At 31.1% G+C, this 18,536-nt stretch overlaps 2 protein-coding genes across 5 annotated transcripts in view; both read left to right on the top strand.

Annotated features, from left to right (window-relative positions):
• LOC114339639 (serine-rich adhesin for platelets) overlaps positions 1-18,536 on the top strand; it is a 1,513,912-nt gene that overhangs the window by 709,243 nt on the left and 786,133 nt on the right. The window lies entirely within an intron of this gene.
• Positions 76-6,489, top strand: LOC114339674 (uncharacterized). Its single transcript, XM_028290345.2, has 2 exons — positions 76-229; positions 6,073-6,489. Coding segments are annotated over exons 1-2 (384 nt in total). The 5' UTR covers positions 76-227; the 3' UTR covers positions 6,455-6,489.

The raw sequence follows: 18,536 nt of genomic DNA, 5'->3' as shown, positions 1-18,536 counted from the left end.
AAAAATATCTCTTATTTTTAAATCCACTGATAATTGTAGCTATTATATAATATTTTTATTTTTTATCACTTGGAATATTTTGTGGAGTTACATAAAAACAAAATAATTTATTTGGTAACAAAATATTTTTGTACAATAAGTGATAACCTTTTGTATGTATATAATATTAAATAACCGTATACAAAATATCAAATTGGTGTTTGGATATCGTAAGGAACGGTCAAAATATGTAAGTATCTTATAATATATTATTGCACATTTTTATTTAAAAAGGTTAGTGTAATAGTCAGGGATCCCAGGCTTTTTTCACCATTTACTACTAACAAGCTAATTTTTCGTGAGTAGCTTCATTTTGACGATACCGTCAAATAAAGTATTAGTAAATAATAGCTATTTGTATAACAAGGGAGGAAAGTGCTACTTTTCCTCCCAAGAATGAAGTTTACTGCCCGACACGTAGCGGAGGGCAGTAATCATTCAAGGGAGGAAAAGGCACTTTACTCCCATGTTATACATATGGTTTTTCCACCTTCCTCAAATAACAAGTCATTTTTTCATTTTTACTTAATTTATTTATGTAACTAACCAACAAAATTTATTAGAACTAAAACCAACAAGTAGATACAATATAACTGTCAACTGTCAAATATAAGTCAAATTATTAATGTAAATAATGTAAACATTGTTAAATCAAAATAACAATTTACTGTTTTTTACCATCCTGCAAAATACAGGGTATTTTATAAATAAACGTTAAAATGTATAGATACTTACGTAATAGAAAATAGATATTGTACAGGGCGTCAATAAGTTATATTTCATAAATGAAATACCATGACGTCACTTTTACTTCCCCCACCTAGTATTATCTTATTATTTATTTGTAATAGCTATTTGTATAACAAGGGAGGAAAGTGCTACTTTTCCTCCCGAGAATGAAGCTTACTGCCCGACGCGTAGCGGAGGGTAGTAATCATTCGAGGGAGGAAAAGGCACTTTACTCCCCTGTTATATGGTTTTTCCACCTTCCTCAAATAATAAGTCATTTTTTCATCTTTACTTAATTTACATATTTATGTAACTAACCAACAAGATTTATTAGAACTAAAAATAACAAGTAGGTACAATATAACTGTCAACTGTCAAATATAAGTCAAATTATTAATGTAAATAATGTAAACATTGTTAAATCAAAACAACAATTTACTGTTTTTTACCATTCTGTAAAATACAGGGTGTTTTATAAATAAACGTTAAAATGTATAAATACTTACGTAATAGAAAACAGATATTGTACAGGGCGTCAATAAGTTATATTTCATAGGGAGGAAAAGTAAAAGTGACTTCGTGGTATTTCATTCATGAAATATAGCTTATTGATGCCCTGTACAATACCTATTTTCTATTACGTAAGTATCTATACATTTTAACGTTTATTTAAAAACACTCTGTATTTTGCAGAATGGTAAAAAAACAGTAAATTGTTATTCATGATTTAACAATTTTTACATTAATAATTTGACTTATATTTGACAGTTGACAGTTATATTGTACCTACTTGTTAGTTTTAGTTGTAATAAATTTTGTTGGTTAGTTACATAAATAAATTAAGTAAAAATGAAAAAATGACTTGTTATTTGAGGAAGGTGGAAGAGCCATATGTATAACATGGGAGTAAAGTGCCTTTTCCTCCCTTGAATGATTACTGCCCTCCGCTACGCGTCGAGCAGTAAACTTCATTCTCGGGAGGAAAAGTAGCACTTTCCTTCCTTGTTATAGAAATAGCTATTTCCTTACAATTTCCGTATTTGGTAGATAACAAAGATAGCAGGGATAGTCCAGTCGGGTTAAACGAATAATAGGCTTAACCTTGCATGCCGAGCTGCCCCAAATTTTATTTTCCTAATGTTTAGGGAGGGTCAATAGTAGTGTAACTTTAAAATCTCGACTGAATTCCGCCGGTGCGTTAGCCGTCATATTGATTTTAAACGAGAACTGTTTTTGCTCAATATCTCCACCATTTTCAAGTTCTCGACAAAATGTATTAAAACTAAAATTGTTTAAAATGTGATTTTCTGTAATTCCATATTTTCAGAGTTATAGAGTTAACGAAATAATTCAATAATTATGCTCTAGCTGTTATTATTTTCCCCCATAACTCTAAAAATATCGACCTTACGAAAAAAAAGTAACCAAAGAAAGAAAATCACATTTTCAACTATTTTAGTTCTCATACTTTTTGTCGAGAAGTTGAAAATGGCGGAGATATTAAGCAAAAACGGTTCCCGTTTAAAACCAAAATGACGGCTATCGCAACGGCGGGATTTAGTCGAGATTTTAAATTTACTCTACTATTGACCCTCTCTAATGATTAGAAACATAAAATTTGGTCAGCTCGGCATGCAAGGTTAGGCCTATTTTTGTTATTTACCACATACGGAAATTGTTGCAACGAAAAAAGTTGGGCGTCTCGTCAAAATGAAGGTACTCATGAAAAATTAGCTTGTTAGTAGTAAATGGTGACAATAGGCCTGGGATCCGTGACTATAATATTACTCTGGGCTAATTAGCAAAATACAAGGAAAAGTTATTTACCAGCAAGTTTATTGCTGGAATCGAATCTTATTATTGTATGTATTAATAATATAGGTATGCAAAGTCCGCAGATAGTGTGCTACTTTTTTTATAAACAAAATGGCGCCTGAAAATCGTGTTTTTTTCAATTTTTGCTCTATAACTCCAAAGATTTTAACTTTACACAAAAAACACTCAAATAAAAATTCACCGCAATTAAATTCTACATAGAGACGTGTTTTCCCCGATTCACTTCGACGAAAACTTTCCCCGGAAAAAGCGGGTTTTTCCAACAAAATCTTTCATTTTCAACTAAAATTTTAGATAAGTAATTGTTAATCAATAATTAAATTACTTGGTAATGTAAAATCATTTTTGTATAGATTATAATTCCAGAAGCCGATGGAAATTGAATGAACAGTTTAGCAACAATTGAATTGTTAATTAAAAATTTACGGTCGCTATAATAACGACAATAATTATGATGCATAAGAACAACTATAATTTTTTCATAAAAAGACACTATACCTATCTAATGTACTTTACAGAATTGAAATTGGACCATTTAAGCGGCCTCAGGAATATTTTAAAATTATAAACAATTTTGTGGCTTATAACAAATAGAATATCTCGGGAAATATTAAACTAAATTAAATTTTAAAAACGGTATTCGAAAAGCAGCGGCAGGACGCTTCTTCTAAAAGAAAAAACTGTTTAATTATGACGAGTGGTTCCTGAGATACAACCGGTCAAAGTTGACCGGAATTTACGGCAAAGATACAAACAACAGGATCATAATTTTCAAACCATCCCCTTTTTATATTTGTCCTCTTTCTCCACACCAATTTTCATATCTTTAAAATACAGTGGAACCCCGATAAGTCGGCCCCCGATAACCCGGAAGTCCGGCTAACCCGGACCGATTTTCATCAGATAAACATTTTGATTTTCATTACATATTTTGTATTTTGACAACGACAGCCGATCTGGGCCTCGAAATGTTAATAAAATTATTTTTCAATTTAATTGTGGCTTATTTCCCATCAAAATACATAGTTAATTATCAGACTAACATTTCAACAATAAAAATGTCTGTAATATAATATTTGAAAGATAATACGTATTTGTGTAATTTGAACTACACAATATACCATAGTAAAAATGACTCATGGCACACAACGTTCATTGTCGTGTTATCGAAAACAACAGGCACCTGTAAGTATCCTTTATTTATTTGAAACTGTCTTAGCATTGTTTAGAAAAGATTAAAAGACTATTAAAATTCTTTTTCAAACAATGGTCTTAGTCTTCACTGTTATTACATAACATAACTTCCTTGCGATTGAGACGGTATTGTGTGTAGTAAAGTCGCAGTGTTCGCTTCCGTTCTGTAATCGTTCGTAAATCTATTCAGATTTTGTGTTTGCGTGTTTTTTGTCTACGTAATGGCAATAAAACGTAAAAATGTTGTTTTTGTTTCAAAATGATATCAAGACAGTTTGGACAATCGGTGCAAAGCTAATAAAGCTAAAAATGATACTCTCGACTACGCGACGCTTTGTATGTGTGGTTTTGTGCGAAGCGCGAACGTGGTTTACCAGTGTCTGTGTGCCAGTTATAACGGAGTTTATCTGTAAGCATACCATATTTTATTAATTTTTATCATTTTCTCCGGCTAATCCGGATTTTCGATAACCCGGATCGGCCGCGGTCCCGATTAATCCGAGTTAACGGGGTTCTACTGTACTCATAATATATATTATTATAATAAAAACTATCAATAATACCTGTGAAAATTGACAAAAATAGCAAAATTCCAATCAAAAATTAGGTTGGAGAAAATGTAACCGTCAAAGTTCAAAATCGGTAAACGTTAAAAAAATGCATTTTCTCGGCTTTCCATGGAGCAATTTCCTTCATTCTTTTTTTTCCCTAATAACTCGAGTAGAGCCATCGAACTAACGCATTATTAAATGTCAAACTTGCTTGTGTTTTGTTATAATAGATTAAATTTTTTATAAGAACAGAAAACTACATATTTTTTCCAGTTGTAGGCTTTTTTTAGATAAACTTACTACAAGTGTACCTTTTAAAGTTAAAAACATAAATATTCTCATTTGAAAGTTGTATAATTATTTAAACAATTTTTATTTAAACAAATTAAAATTTTGTGTTATAATAAATAAATAAATTTTTTATAACAAAACAAAAGCAAGTTTGACATTTAATGATGCATTAGTTCGATGGATCGACTCGAGTTACTTGGGAACAAAAAAAGAATGAAGGAAATTGCTCCATGGAAAGCCGAGAAAATGAATTATTTTAACATATACCGATTTTGAACTTTGAGGGTTACATTTTCTCCAACCTAATTTTTGATTGGAATTTTGCTATTTTTGGCAATTTTCACACGTATTATCGATAGTTTTTATTATAATAATATATGTTATGAGTATTTTAAGGATATGAAAATTGGTGTGGAGAAAGAGGATAAAAATAAAAAGGTGATGGTTTGAAAACTATTATCCTATTGTTTATATCCTTGCCGTAAATTCCGGTCAAATTTGACCAATTGTATCTCAGGAACCACTCGTCATAATTAAATGTTTTTTCTTTTAAAAGAAGCGTCCTGCCACTGTCTTTCGAATACCGTTTTCACAATTTAATTTAGTTTCATATTTTCCGAAATATTCTATTTGTTTATTAGCCAAAAAAATTGTTTATAATTTTAAAATATTCCTGAGGCCGCTTAAATAGTCCAATTTCAATTCTGTAAAGTACATTAGATGGGTATAGTGTCTTTTTATGAAAAAAAATCATAGTTATTCTTATGCATCATAATTATTGTCGTTATCATAGCGACCGTAAATTTTTAATTAACAATTCAATTGTTGCTAAACTGTTCATTCAATTTCCATGAGCTTCTGGAATTATAATCTATACGAAAAGAGCTTTTACATTACCAAGTTATTTAAATATTGATTAACAATTACTTATCTAAAATTTTAGTTGAAAATTAAAGATTTTGTTGGAAAAACCCGCTTTTTCCGGGGAAAGTTTTCGTCGAACTGAATCGGGAAAAACACGCCTCTATGCAGAATTTAATTGCGGTCAATTTTTATTTGGGTGTTTTTGGTGTAAAGTTAAAATCTTTGGAGTTATTGAGCAAAAATTGAAGAAAACACGATTTTCGGGCGCCATTTTGTTTATAAAAAAAGTAGCACACTATCTGCGGACTTTGCAGACCTATATTATTAATACATACGATAATAAGATTCGATTCCAGCAATAAAATTGCTGGTAAATAACTTTTCCTTGTATTTTGCTAATTAGCCCAGAGTAATTAATAATTTAATTTTTTATAGTTACAAAATTAAACAATATCAACATATTATAATAAAAATATATTGGAAGTATTTATTTTTGTTTTTACATTTCTCTTATTTTTTTATTATGATCTATATTAAAAATAAATTTTTAAATTTGTGTTTATTTTAGGAAAGTCCTTATAGTATTTGCTCTCGTTTGTGTTTCCTTTGTAATTTGTGACGTCACCAAAGAGAATTGCAAATGTTTTGAAGAATTCTACCCTGAAGAAGAATTTGGAGAGGTAAACTGTAGAGGCGAGAAAAATAATAGATTATTTGAATGCGGTGAAGAAAAGCCTCCAGCATGTAAGTGTTATGTGAAAGGAGCCGAAGTTATACTTGATGTTGGTGAAACCCATTGCGTTGATGGCATACACACCTACGATTCTGAAAATTGTGGACCAGCCAGCGAATGGACGGCTTACTTCCAAAGACATCCTGGAAGAGTGCAACTTTATTCTGTTTTACCACCAAAAGTTCAGCATAAAAGAAAAGAAAAAGTTACTTTATAAGTTGTAGGTATTTAATAAAGTATAAAGCAGTTAGATATATTTGTTTTGTTTCTGTACAGTAAGTCTCTTATTTTAAATATTTTGGTAAACTTTAATTTAATCAAGAAGTGACTTTCCTTAAATAGCCATTTCAGTCATAAACTTAAGATAAGACATAAGACAGGGGGATTCTTTAAGTCCTTTATGTCAGACAACCAAGATCAGACAACCTGATTATGGACGAAATAATAAGAAAAGTAAGATCTAAAAAAGGATACCAAATGGGAGGAAAACAACTTAAAATAATCTGGTATGCAGACGATGCAATACTACTAATCTCTCACAGTGAAGATGATACAACGTACGCTGCACCAATTTAACATAACCACCAGAAAATTTAGCATGTTAATTTCCCCAAAAAAGACAAAATGCATGGTTATAATAGCAAATCGAACAGGATGTAAATTTGGAGGTGGAGGGTCAGAAAATAGAACAAGTGATGTGTATTAAATATCTAGGGATCACACGATATACAGTCGGAAAAATTAAAGAATACCCATGAACGATCGCATCAATCACTTATTTTGTATTTGCTGTCTTTTTGTATAAATAACAAACGTTTGATATAGAAAAAGATAGCAAATACAAAATAAGTGACTAATGTGATCGTTCATGGATATTTTTTCATTTTTCCGACTGTAGCTACGGAAGGCTCGAAACTGAAGTAGAAGATCAAGTGAATAGAGCAAACAGAGCCGCAACTTGCCTGAATGGAGGAATAAAAATATCGGAAAAGAAACGAAAGGCAGAATTTAGAAAACAGTCATCAGACCAATAATGACATAAGCTGCAGAAACACGACCCGGCACAGAGAGGACAAGAAGTTTGCTCGAAACAGTGGAGATGAAAACCCTTCGAAAAATAGATGGTAAGACTCTATGGGACAGAGTTAGAAGTACAGATATACGGCGGAGATGCAAGGTGAACAACATTAATAACTGGGTAAGAAACAGAAGAATTGAATGGAATGATCACATAAGCTGAATGACAACAAATACAGTAGTAAGTGTGTAGGAACGCTCCACCAACTTATTCTTTCAATTGATGAATGTCTTGTTCCCCACATAAGATGAGAACATAATTATTTCTAGGTTAATTCCAAAGACTCTGATGAAATTTTGTCGAGTCGAAACAATGTTTTATTCGGCGTTGAAATGAATGGTTTATTATCTTGAGGAAATATACTTATTTTATTTCTTATCACAAACACTTTTTAACACTTTGAAAATACTAAAAATAACTAAATTCTAATTGACTAATTTGCTTTGTATGAAATTTTTATTTAATTATATGTGACAAGCGAGAATTGTCAAAATCTGAACTTGTAATAAGAGAGTCGTGAATTGAGAATATTTACATTATACAGGGTGTCCCAGACTAATTTAGCCACGCTATATCTCTTAAACCAATAGAGATTTTCGAATGGGACGAAAAGTGATATATTCAACTTGTAACACACTTTAATATGACGTACAAAAAATCATCCCCTAAGTATTCATCCCTTAGTTACAACCCCTAACTTTAGTTTTTTTAATAGCACCCTGTATATTTTTTTATAGTTTTGGATGTCGTCTTTTATCGTCTATTCAACAAATTTTTTGAAAATAAAATCGGTTCGTAAATAACCAAGAAACTATCAGTTTATTTTTGTTAATTGTGTGTCCCAAACTAATTTATCCAGGCTATATTTCTTAAACGAATGCAGATTTTCGAATGGGACAAAAACTGATCTATTCCATTTGTAATACACTTTCATATGGCGTAGAAAAAATTCATCCCCCAAATATTCATAGCAACTTACAGGGTGCTATTAAAAAAATAAAGTTAGGGGTTGTAACTAAGGGATGAATATTTAGGGAATATTTTTTTTTCTGCGCCATATTAAAGTGTATTGCAAATGTAATAGATCAGTTTTAGTCCCATTCGAAAATCTCTATTCGTTTAAGAAATATATCCTGGATAAATTAGTCTGGGACACATAATTAACCAAACTAAACTGATATTTTCTTGGTTATTTACGAACAGATTTTATTTTCAAAAAATGTGTTGAATGGCCGATAGAAGACCACATCCTAAACTATAAAAATATATATAGGGTGCTATTAAAAAAATTAAAGTTAGGGGTTGTAATTAAGGGATGAATATTTAGGGGATGATTTTTTTCTACGTCATATTAAAGTGTATTACAAGTAGAATAGACCACTTTTTGTCCCATTCGAAAATCGCTATTCGTTTAAGAGATATAGCGTCGCTAAATTAGTCTGGGACACCCTGTATACTACATACTAATAAGACTTTTATAGAAGAGGAAATGAATTAAGAAATATTTTTAACGATATGTTACAGAGTTGTAACAGTAAGGACAGCGAGAGACGGTTCCCAAGAGAAAGACGATCAGTGGGAAGACCACGAAAAAGATGGAACGACAACTTACTGGAGGCAGATTGAAAAATAGAGTCATGTCTATACAAAAAGAAGAAAAAGAAGAAGAAATTATAAACTTTTTTTTGTAAATTTGTTTACTAACTTTTTTTATAATGTAGTTACTAAAAAGCCGCTTGGTATTATAAAACGGTGGCTAAAAGAGCCTACCTAATTGTAAAATTTTATTTAAAAAAAACGGTGGCTAAAACAGCCTACCTAATAGGGAACTTGCAAAAATTTTTAAATATTAAAATGATATTCAAAAACATAAGGTAACATGATCTTAAAACGCTTGCATGCGAAAAAAACAAATATTTTTAACCCGTACGCTAATTACGACGTTTTGAAAATGCTATAAAATTCAAATATCTTAGGAGGCTCTTGAACGTCCTTCTATTGGTTCGACGTCACCGGCCACGGTGAACCGGCGGAAAAAACGTGATTAAGGTAGGTATCACGGGTATATTACATTTTAATCGTCTTTAGTGAAAAATTCCTAGGTATTATTTATGTTCATCTTATATATTGTAATAAGTAGTTCCCCAATCAGCTTAGTTTTACACTGAAATTGATAAAGTTGAGTGCTACCTTGTAAAGAGTTTAAAACGCATAATATGACGGACGAGGGTTTTTCAAAAGGTCAGTCTGACTAACTTACCTACCGTTGATGTCTTCATCGTGGCAACTTTTATAAAAAGTAGTAAAAGCTATTCTATTGGAGAAATGCGAGGTGTCAAGGCAAATAAGTAAGAGTTATTAATAAGCATGTTTAAACCGTTTATAACAATAGTTTGGTACCATTATATTATAGCACTTATACGGTTTACCCCGTGGGTTTGATCTACCTACCTCTAATCGAAGGATTTCGTATATCCTGGAAAAGATTACGGTGTAATTTGCATTATAATAAAGATTATATTTTATTGTAATGTTCATTAGTACCTACTGGAGCCTTTCATTATTGTGTTCAAAGCCTTCTGAGAAAAGATTATGGTGATTAGCAGCAACAAAATCCTTCTTTACAAAGTTAATAATACGCATAAATAAGAAGAATCATTATTGTAATTTTACAAGTTAATATCTTTATAATCTCAGCTTATACTTACACCGCATCCCTCGGTAGACCGCAAGCTATAGTAGAAACCCGACTGTAGACCGCATACTATAGTAGCACCAATACTTTTTAGTTACTCTTACTTTTATTATTAAAAGTTTTGTTTATTTTTAAGTTACTTGTTTCTTCTTTGTTCTTCAACACAAGAAACGAACAAAGTAATTTCATAAAAAAGAACTTTTTGATACATGTCAACAGAGATAAAATGTTAATATTTTGCCTGTCACAGAAAAAATCATTTTTGCCACAGAGTAAAACAAGATATTTCAACTATAATATTTATCTATGGGCAAACTGCATTAAATGCAATGGCCCACCCCGAACGGACAAACGCTACGAGTGGCCTGTGACGTTAGACCTCAGGTCTCGCTTTTGAAGTTGTTTAAAACGGAAATTTTAGGCGCGGAACTTTGACTAGATGTTGTACGTACACTATTCATTGTTAAGACGTAATATTTTGAATATAACATTTTAAAATATAAATTAACAATTTTATGCAAAAAAATTTTTAGTGCAAGTTCCCTATTGTAGCAACAAGAAATTCAAGGAAAGACGACAAATTCTTCCCGCATTATATTATTACCCAGACGCATTTTAGAAGTTGACTCATATAGACGCAAAACATATTCGTGTGTGCACACGCATAGATATTGTCTACTCTACTATGATAAATTTACTCAACTTTTAAAGTTATTTAGATTGTAAATACGATAACAAACTAGTACGGCATAAAAGTTTCATAACTTTTTTTAAAATTTCCTTTAAAATTTACGAGCGTAGGCGCAAAATTTCGGAACAATGCTTTTTTAATGCATTCATTTTTTAATTCTGAGGAAACTAAGAAAAATTTTTGAAAAATTTGTACGGAAAACGGAAAAGTACATTATTACCGTGGTCCGAAAGTCCCTTAAACAAAAAGTTTATTTTGAATGAGATATTATAATTAAAAATCACGCTAAATTTTCTCTTCTTTTTCACCCCTGTAACTTATTAAAATAAACATTATACAAGTTTTCAGGGACTTTCTGCCCTCGGTACCAATGTTCAAAAAATATGAATGAATTTAATAAGCATCAATGACCCGAAATTTTGCGGCTACGCTCTTTTATTTTTACTATATAGGTACCTAATTATTGAATTTTGTTTCAGGTAAGTCAACTGCCTAATGATAGTATACAAAACAGGCAACGTAAGTATATAGATCGAAAATACATTATAAACTAAAAAAAATTAAATATGATGCATAAGAAGCAGGAGCGTAACAGAGGCCCCGCAGAGTGAAGCTTGCGGGGGGGCCCAATCGATCGGGGGCCCCATTTTGTAGTCTGATATTATGTAAAAATCTGTTATAGATATATGATTTTACTTTGCGTGTTTAAATTAAAAACGTAAATATCTAAATAGGCGTATTCGGCAAGTGAATCATCTCATATCTAAAAACTTAATCCTTTCCCCGTCTCACAAACTTTTATGGTGACGACAATAAACTATAATGCTTTTAACGTGACTATTGAAAGATTTGAGAATTGCAATATGCCGAATTTAAGAACAATATTTCTAAATCTAGAAATGGGTTTTCTCTTTAATCTTTACCTACGTTTAGTATTTCGTTACAATTATCCAGAGGCGTAACAGAGGCCCCCGCAGCATGAAGCTTATGGGGGGCCCCAATATATCAAAGGCCCCATCTTGTCGTCTAATATATGTAAAAATATATTGTTGTTTGCATACATACGTTTTTTAAGCAGTGCAGTATTGAAAATGAAGTTGTCCATCCGAATTAATAAAATTGTAGATATATTCGCTGATAGTAGATAGTACACGAAGAAAGTTGTTCAGGTCATAGAATAATACTATGTGTTAACGTAGGTAATCATTTAGTAATTTTTGTTCTATTTTATTCTATATCAATAAAGATGAACAATGCAAGTCGTCATAAACAATGCATGAATACACCAATAGCTCTGTAAATAACAATTTTGGAGTGAAATTATAAACGTCACGACGCGACGGACGTATTTGCTTGACAATTTGGCTTTAGGTTCTAGTTTAAAATAAGTCCGGAAATGTATACATTTACTAATTTTAAGCAGATTTGTTCTAAAAAGTTTCTTTATAAATGTTATTACTTTTTAAGTCATTTGCGATTGAAAATGTTTATTTTTCAACAAAAAAACGTTTTCAGACGGGTTTTTTTTGCAATTTTCATACTCAAAAATAAGTATTTATCGAATAAAATATTAGACATCGAAAAAATATTTATTTATATGGGAAATAAGCCACAATTAACATGAAAAAAATAATTTTATTAACGTTTCGACGCCCAAATCGGGTGCCGTTGTCAAAATACAAAATATTACTAAAATAAACTAAAGTGTTGTTGCTAAGCAAAAAAATTCTTCTAATAATTTATTTAATCTCACTCATTTATATTGGCAATTCAGACATATATTATACATTTTAAAGTAGAAGACTTTAAAATGATATTGCCAATATTTATGAGTTGCGTTCCTGGGACGACTTACTGAAAGATAGTTCATTCGATTACATGAAATTAACCCCAACTCAAGAATATCCGTCATAAAAAATTATAGCATGTGATATGTCTTTAAAAAGACAACCAAATGCAACGACAGTAAAATTCTCGCGTTAGAGACCTCATAGTAAATCACAAGGGAAAACCAGGAAAAACCTGTGATACTATCCCGACATCGTAAGTATTTGGTCTTACATTAATTTACTCTCAAAAAATAATACCAAATTCTGACTTGTAACATGTTTAAATTATAAATAATATTAATAATACTAGATATATAAGTAATACTAAAATATAAAATATGTACTAGCTCGATATTATTGACTTACTAATCTTGGTATTTTCTTTCTATTGACTTCCTCTTTCAGTATGGGTAACCACATCCTACTGCATTCTACCGAGGAATTTGCGACACAATTGGTTTCATTTAGCATAATTAGAGCCGCTTCTTTGATTTTTCTCTTTTTACTATCTGATTCTTTCAGGACTATACTTGAATCTCTCCACTGAACTCTATGTTCATTATCCCATGCGTGTTGACATATTTGAGATCTCTCAAATTCTCTATTTTTAATATAAGATTGATGTTCATTTATTCTAACGTCTAATGGTCTTGATGTCTCACCTAAATAAAATTGTTCGCATTCACAAGGTATTTTATAAATGCAATTCTTTGTTCTTTCTTGATCATTGTTAGAGAAAAATCAAAGAAGCGGCTCTAATTATGCTAAATGAAACCAATTGTGTCGCAAATTCCTCGGTAGAATGCAGTAGGATGTGGTTACCCATACTGAAAGAGGAAGTCAATAGAAAGAAAATACCAAGATTAGTAAGTCAATAATATCGAGCTAGTACATATTTTATATTTTAGTATTACTTATATATCTAGTATTATTAATATTATTTATAATTTAAACATGTTACAAGTCAGAATTTGGTATTATTTTTTGAGAGTAAATTAATGTAAGACCAAATACTTACGATGTCGGGATAGTATCACAGGTTTTTCCTGGTTTTCCCTTGTGATTTACTATGAGGTCTCTAACGCGAGAATTTTACTGTCGTTGCATTTGGTTGTCTTTTTAAAGACATATCACATGCTATAATTTTTTATGACGGATATTCTTGAGTTGGGGTTAATTTCATGTAATCGAATGAACTATCTTTCAGTAAGTCGTCCCAGGAACGCAACTCATAAATATTGGCAATATCATTTTAAAGTCTTCTACTTTAAAATGTATAATATATGTCTGAATTGCCAATATAAATGAGTGAGATTAAATAAATTATTAGAAGAATTTTTTTGCTTAGCAACAACACTTTAGTTTATTTTAGTAATATTTTGTATTTTGACAACGGCACCCGATTTGGGCGTCGAAACGTTAATAAAATTATTTTTTTCATTTTAATTGTGGCTTATTTCCCATATAAATAATTAATCATAAAAATGCCACAAGGAAATAGCTTCAGAACAACATTGAAAAAATATTTGTAGCAAAAATGTGGCTTATAACATACAAAAAAATGGTGTTCTTATTCATGAAGTCTATTAACACAGTAAAAGCACAGTTGAAGCTCATGAAAAATTATTCTTATTCGTCCAATTCCAAATCGAATATTTCAAGCTGAAATAACCAAAAAATGAAGCACTTTTCGGGAAAACTCATTAAAATTTTTTAAATGCTAAAAAAGAGCATTATTTTTATTTTTTTATAAAAGTTTCTAGCACCAAAATTACACAAGCTACGCTCAAATAAAGTTGACCCCTTTTGGTAAAAAAAATCGTGAATATCTGTCCCTATTTCGTCCCCCAAATAAAATTTATCGTTGGCGCTTTAAATTTACTTTAAATATTTATTGTTTATATGATCTGTAAGTTTGACCGGTTCGAAGTTCTTATTTTTGAAAAAATTTGGTTCCATATTAAAAAAATTATTTTATTTTGGAAAAAATGCCTTTTTTCAAAGGCATTTAGTATTAATGATACGAAAAATCTCAAAGAGTAAAAAAATGTAGGTCTTGCTTTTATAAATATTTTGGCTTTATTTTGTTTTTCTGCAAGACTAGAATTGGTTAAGATATGGCTGTTTAAAATTTGCATATACTCGTGATTAGTGACTCGTTCAAGCCCTTTCAACTAAAACCCTTTTAAAAATAAGCGCTTTAAACCGGTGAAACTTACAGGTCATATAAAAAAGTTAAGTAATTTGTAAGGCGATAACGATTAGTTTCATTTGGGGTGCCAAATAGGGGGAGATTTTCACAATTTGTTTACCAAAAAAGGGATTAACTATATTTTGAGCGTAACTGGCTTAGTTTTGATGGTAGAAACTTTTGTAAAAAATAAAGCTTCTTTTAAACACTTTAAAAAAGATCTAATGAGTTTCCCCGAAAATTGTTTCATTTTTTGGTTAATTTACGTTGAAATATTCGATTTGGAATTTGACGAATAAGAAAAACTTTTCATGAGCTACAACTTTTCTTTCACTGGGTCGATAGACTTCATTTTTGTTGCTAACAATATTCTGTTCGATCAAATACTTACTCTTTGAACTATTTGCGAAAAATCGCCTAAAAATGTGTTTTTTTTTGTCGAACAATAAACATTTTTATTCATAAATCTCGAAAAGTCTTGAGTTGACCACTTCGGTGGTGACACTGAAAATTACATGGTATCGGTATTTTACGTTCATTTACTGGGCTGTAACACATATAGGTATTTGTTACACATGTCGCATTTAGTAATTTTTGAAAGGGGGCCCCATTTTCAATTCTGCGGGGGGGCCCTGACGGAGTTTGTTACGCCACTGATAAGAAGGATAATTAATTATAGGCCTGGATCACGCGTACCAAAAAAAAGTTTATTGATAGCAAGCTAAAAATTTTTAAGGGCTTAACGGTGTCAGTCGAACCAACTTTGATGTATGGGAACACTGGAACAGGGAAAGTTTTAATTGTGGAACAGTTTAAAAATATGGAACGTCAGATTACGAAAACGTCCCATGTATTTTGTCAGACAGAACTTCCAATTGATTTATTGTGCTTTCATTAAACACTTCTTCTTCTTCTTCTTCTTCTTCTTCCTATTAGGCTCAATTGACACTATCCGACCATCTTTTCCTCGATTGTCCCAATGATCTTCTATTTGGCGATTTGTCCCTTGCTATGTTTGCTCTTGTTTATATTACTGAATAGAGAATTGAACAACCTTTTAAATGAGGTTCCACACGACCACTATTCCCATTTTAAAAAAATCATCGCTCAGGTGGATGACGTCACTAGTATGAAATATACATAATATGCCAAAAAATTGTAATTTAAAAATAAAAATCGATCTGTTTCGTGATTTTTCTACAAAGTCCTCCATTTTAGAGAAAATGAATTTATTTCATAATTTAGCCCCTCTCTGTATATTGTTATATTCCTATTTGATAGGAGAATTAAAATTTTATAATTATAAGCAAAATTCAAATTAATATAAAAGATCTTCAATTTTCTCAACCACGGGCATGTAAATTTAGAACAACCTGTATACAACAAATTATTATATTTAGTTTTAAGAAAGTGATTCAAAGAAGTGTACGAAACTCGGTAACAATGCGCCTAAGATAAACAAGTTTGAGTGACGCGGACAATTATAGTGTTCGCGGAAGATTCGATCATTAGCCTACGCTAAATAAGACTCAGTGAAATAGATAATAGGTCATTAAGTTTTGTAAAAAGTAGAAAGTAAGTTTAAATTGGGAAATGATTATTTTTTCTTGAAATCCATTAAACATATTTAGAAAGATTAAAAGTTGGTATTGAGGAATACGGCGAATTGAAATTTGTGGTGGAATGTTGATTTTTGAATCTGGAAGGGATATTTAGAAAGTAGGGGAATGAATGAGGAGGATAGATCAGAATGTTTTGAGCGGTCGAGAGGGAAGTCCAGTGGTGGACGGTAGTGTACGAAGAGTGAAAAAGCCGGTGTAGTTCCGTGAGTGTTGAGTACCCAAGGGAACGAGAGGTAGGCCGAGTCGAGAGAAAAGAATCTCCTTGAGCAAAGAGTGTCCCGGTAGCTGATTGAAGTGGTTCGAAAAAGGTAGAACACGGCATCACGAGAAAAGCAGGAACGAGAGCTATACGAGGTAGTTTTCAAAGGAGAACATTACTGGAGGCCAGGACGAGTTTTTCATCGCAACCAAGGGTAGGAGGAAACGGGTTTTGTGTGAGGACATTCGCAGCTAACCAGATAAAGGTCAGTCTCATTTGTCAGGAAATGAATGTATGGTTTTTTTTTGTATTAAATACCACATTAAAAATTGAAGAACATAATCGCTAATATCAGAAGATTTTCATCAAACTTAAATCAATTTGTTGCTAATAAATCCTAATAGTTCATTATTAATAAAAATTTTAAATTGGAAACCAAAAGGAATTAAGATTCCCATTTTTAAATGTTTGTATTAAATAAATATAAGATCTAACAAATATTAAGCAGTGATTGCCATTTATATAAAATAAACAAAATTTTGATTTAAAATTGGGCCTTGTTATGCAAAAAGCAACCAACCCACATTTTTGAGGAAAACAAGATAATGTCACATATCGATGGCTTAGTGTGAAAACCTCGTATCTCATTAAATTACAATTTTACAGGAGAGGCAAAAACTGATTTTCTGCATAATATGACCTAAAAACAAAAATTACCGCTACATATTTTTAATTCGAGCACATTGAGACAAATATCTGATATTGGCCTAGAGGTAAAAGTGTTAAATGTTGCTATTAAATTGGAAATACAAATATTAACTATGAAAAACACGTAAATATCCTTGAAGTATATAGAGCCTTTGCCCAGGTAACTATGATAACCTCGTATATCTTGATATACGTGTTTTTCATCTTAAATGAGGTTGTGTTTATTATTATTTACGAGGTTTTCATTTTTCATAGGTTATTGCACACCTCCAAATACTAGGTTGATACAGTACAAATCTTTTGATTTAAGGTTCATAAAATGTTTCTGTACGCAGGATTACCTTTTACTGTTCACAAAAAACATTTCTCCAAGTCGAATCTCTCAAACAAATACTCCAAATTAAGTACCAAAGTCTTGGTTATAAATATACGTGGTATTCACACTAAATCAAGAGAGCAATTGATATACGTGGTTTCTTTTTTCGGCTGTAGAAAATAGTCTAGTGTATTTGGATTTTTTCTAACAGTTGTAAATCGTGAGATACAAGGTTTTCAAACTAAAACCACCAAAATGTCATTTTCGAAAAAAAATGAGATACGAGGTTTTCACACTAAGCCATCGATATCGATTTAAAAATGTGTATTCTACATTGTGTAAAAAGCAAACAAGCCATTCTAAATATTAAACCATGAAAAATACTACTCCAAATTATTTCTGTTTAATAATAGTTCACTTAAGATTTCGCATAAGACAACCAACCCACTTGGATTGTTTGTGTGACTGAACATTCTATTACATTGCACTGTCGAAAAGTACCAGCCAAGTGGGTTGATATTGTTATGCCGATTACGGTTCCTGGAATGTTGCATCTTTTTGTTTTTACGTGTAGGTACTGACCAATAGTAGTTAGTGCTTAAATATTAAAATATTTGTTGTGTTATATCTATTATATTATGAAGAAATCTTTGAATATTTAATGCGAAAAATATGTTTAAATCAAGAACTGTTAAAATTATTAAAGCGGCTCGCGAAATTGCAGAAAATGGTAAGTTTTAGGATTAAGACTATGTTTATCTTACTTTTTAAATATTATGGTTTGTTATTTTGACTGATTATCGCATATTTTTTATTTGTATTGATATTATGTTTAATAGTAGAAATTCTACTGTATTGTATTACTGAGTTGACTGAAATTATTCGGTTTTATTCATGGATTTTGTGGGTTGGTTGGATTTTGCAGATTGCATTTTATTAGATATATTTCCAACAGCAAAAAGAAACCAAC

This window comes from Diabrotica virgifera, chromosome 4 (genome assembly GCF_917563875.1).
Source record: "Diabrotica virgifera virgifera chromosome 4, PGI_DIABVI_V3a".
NCBI classification, from domain to species: Eukaryota; Metazoa; Arthropoda; class Insecta; order Coleoptera; family Chrysomelidae; genus Diabrotica; species Diabrotica virgifera.
This window is presented reverse-complemented; position numbering and strand designations above follow the sequence as displayed.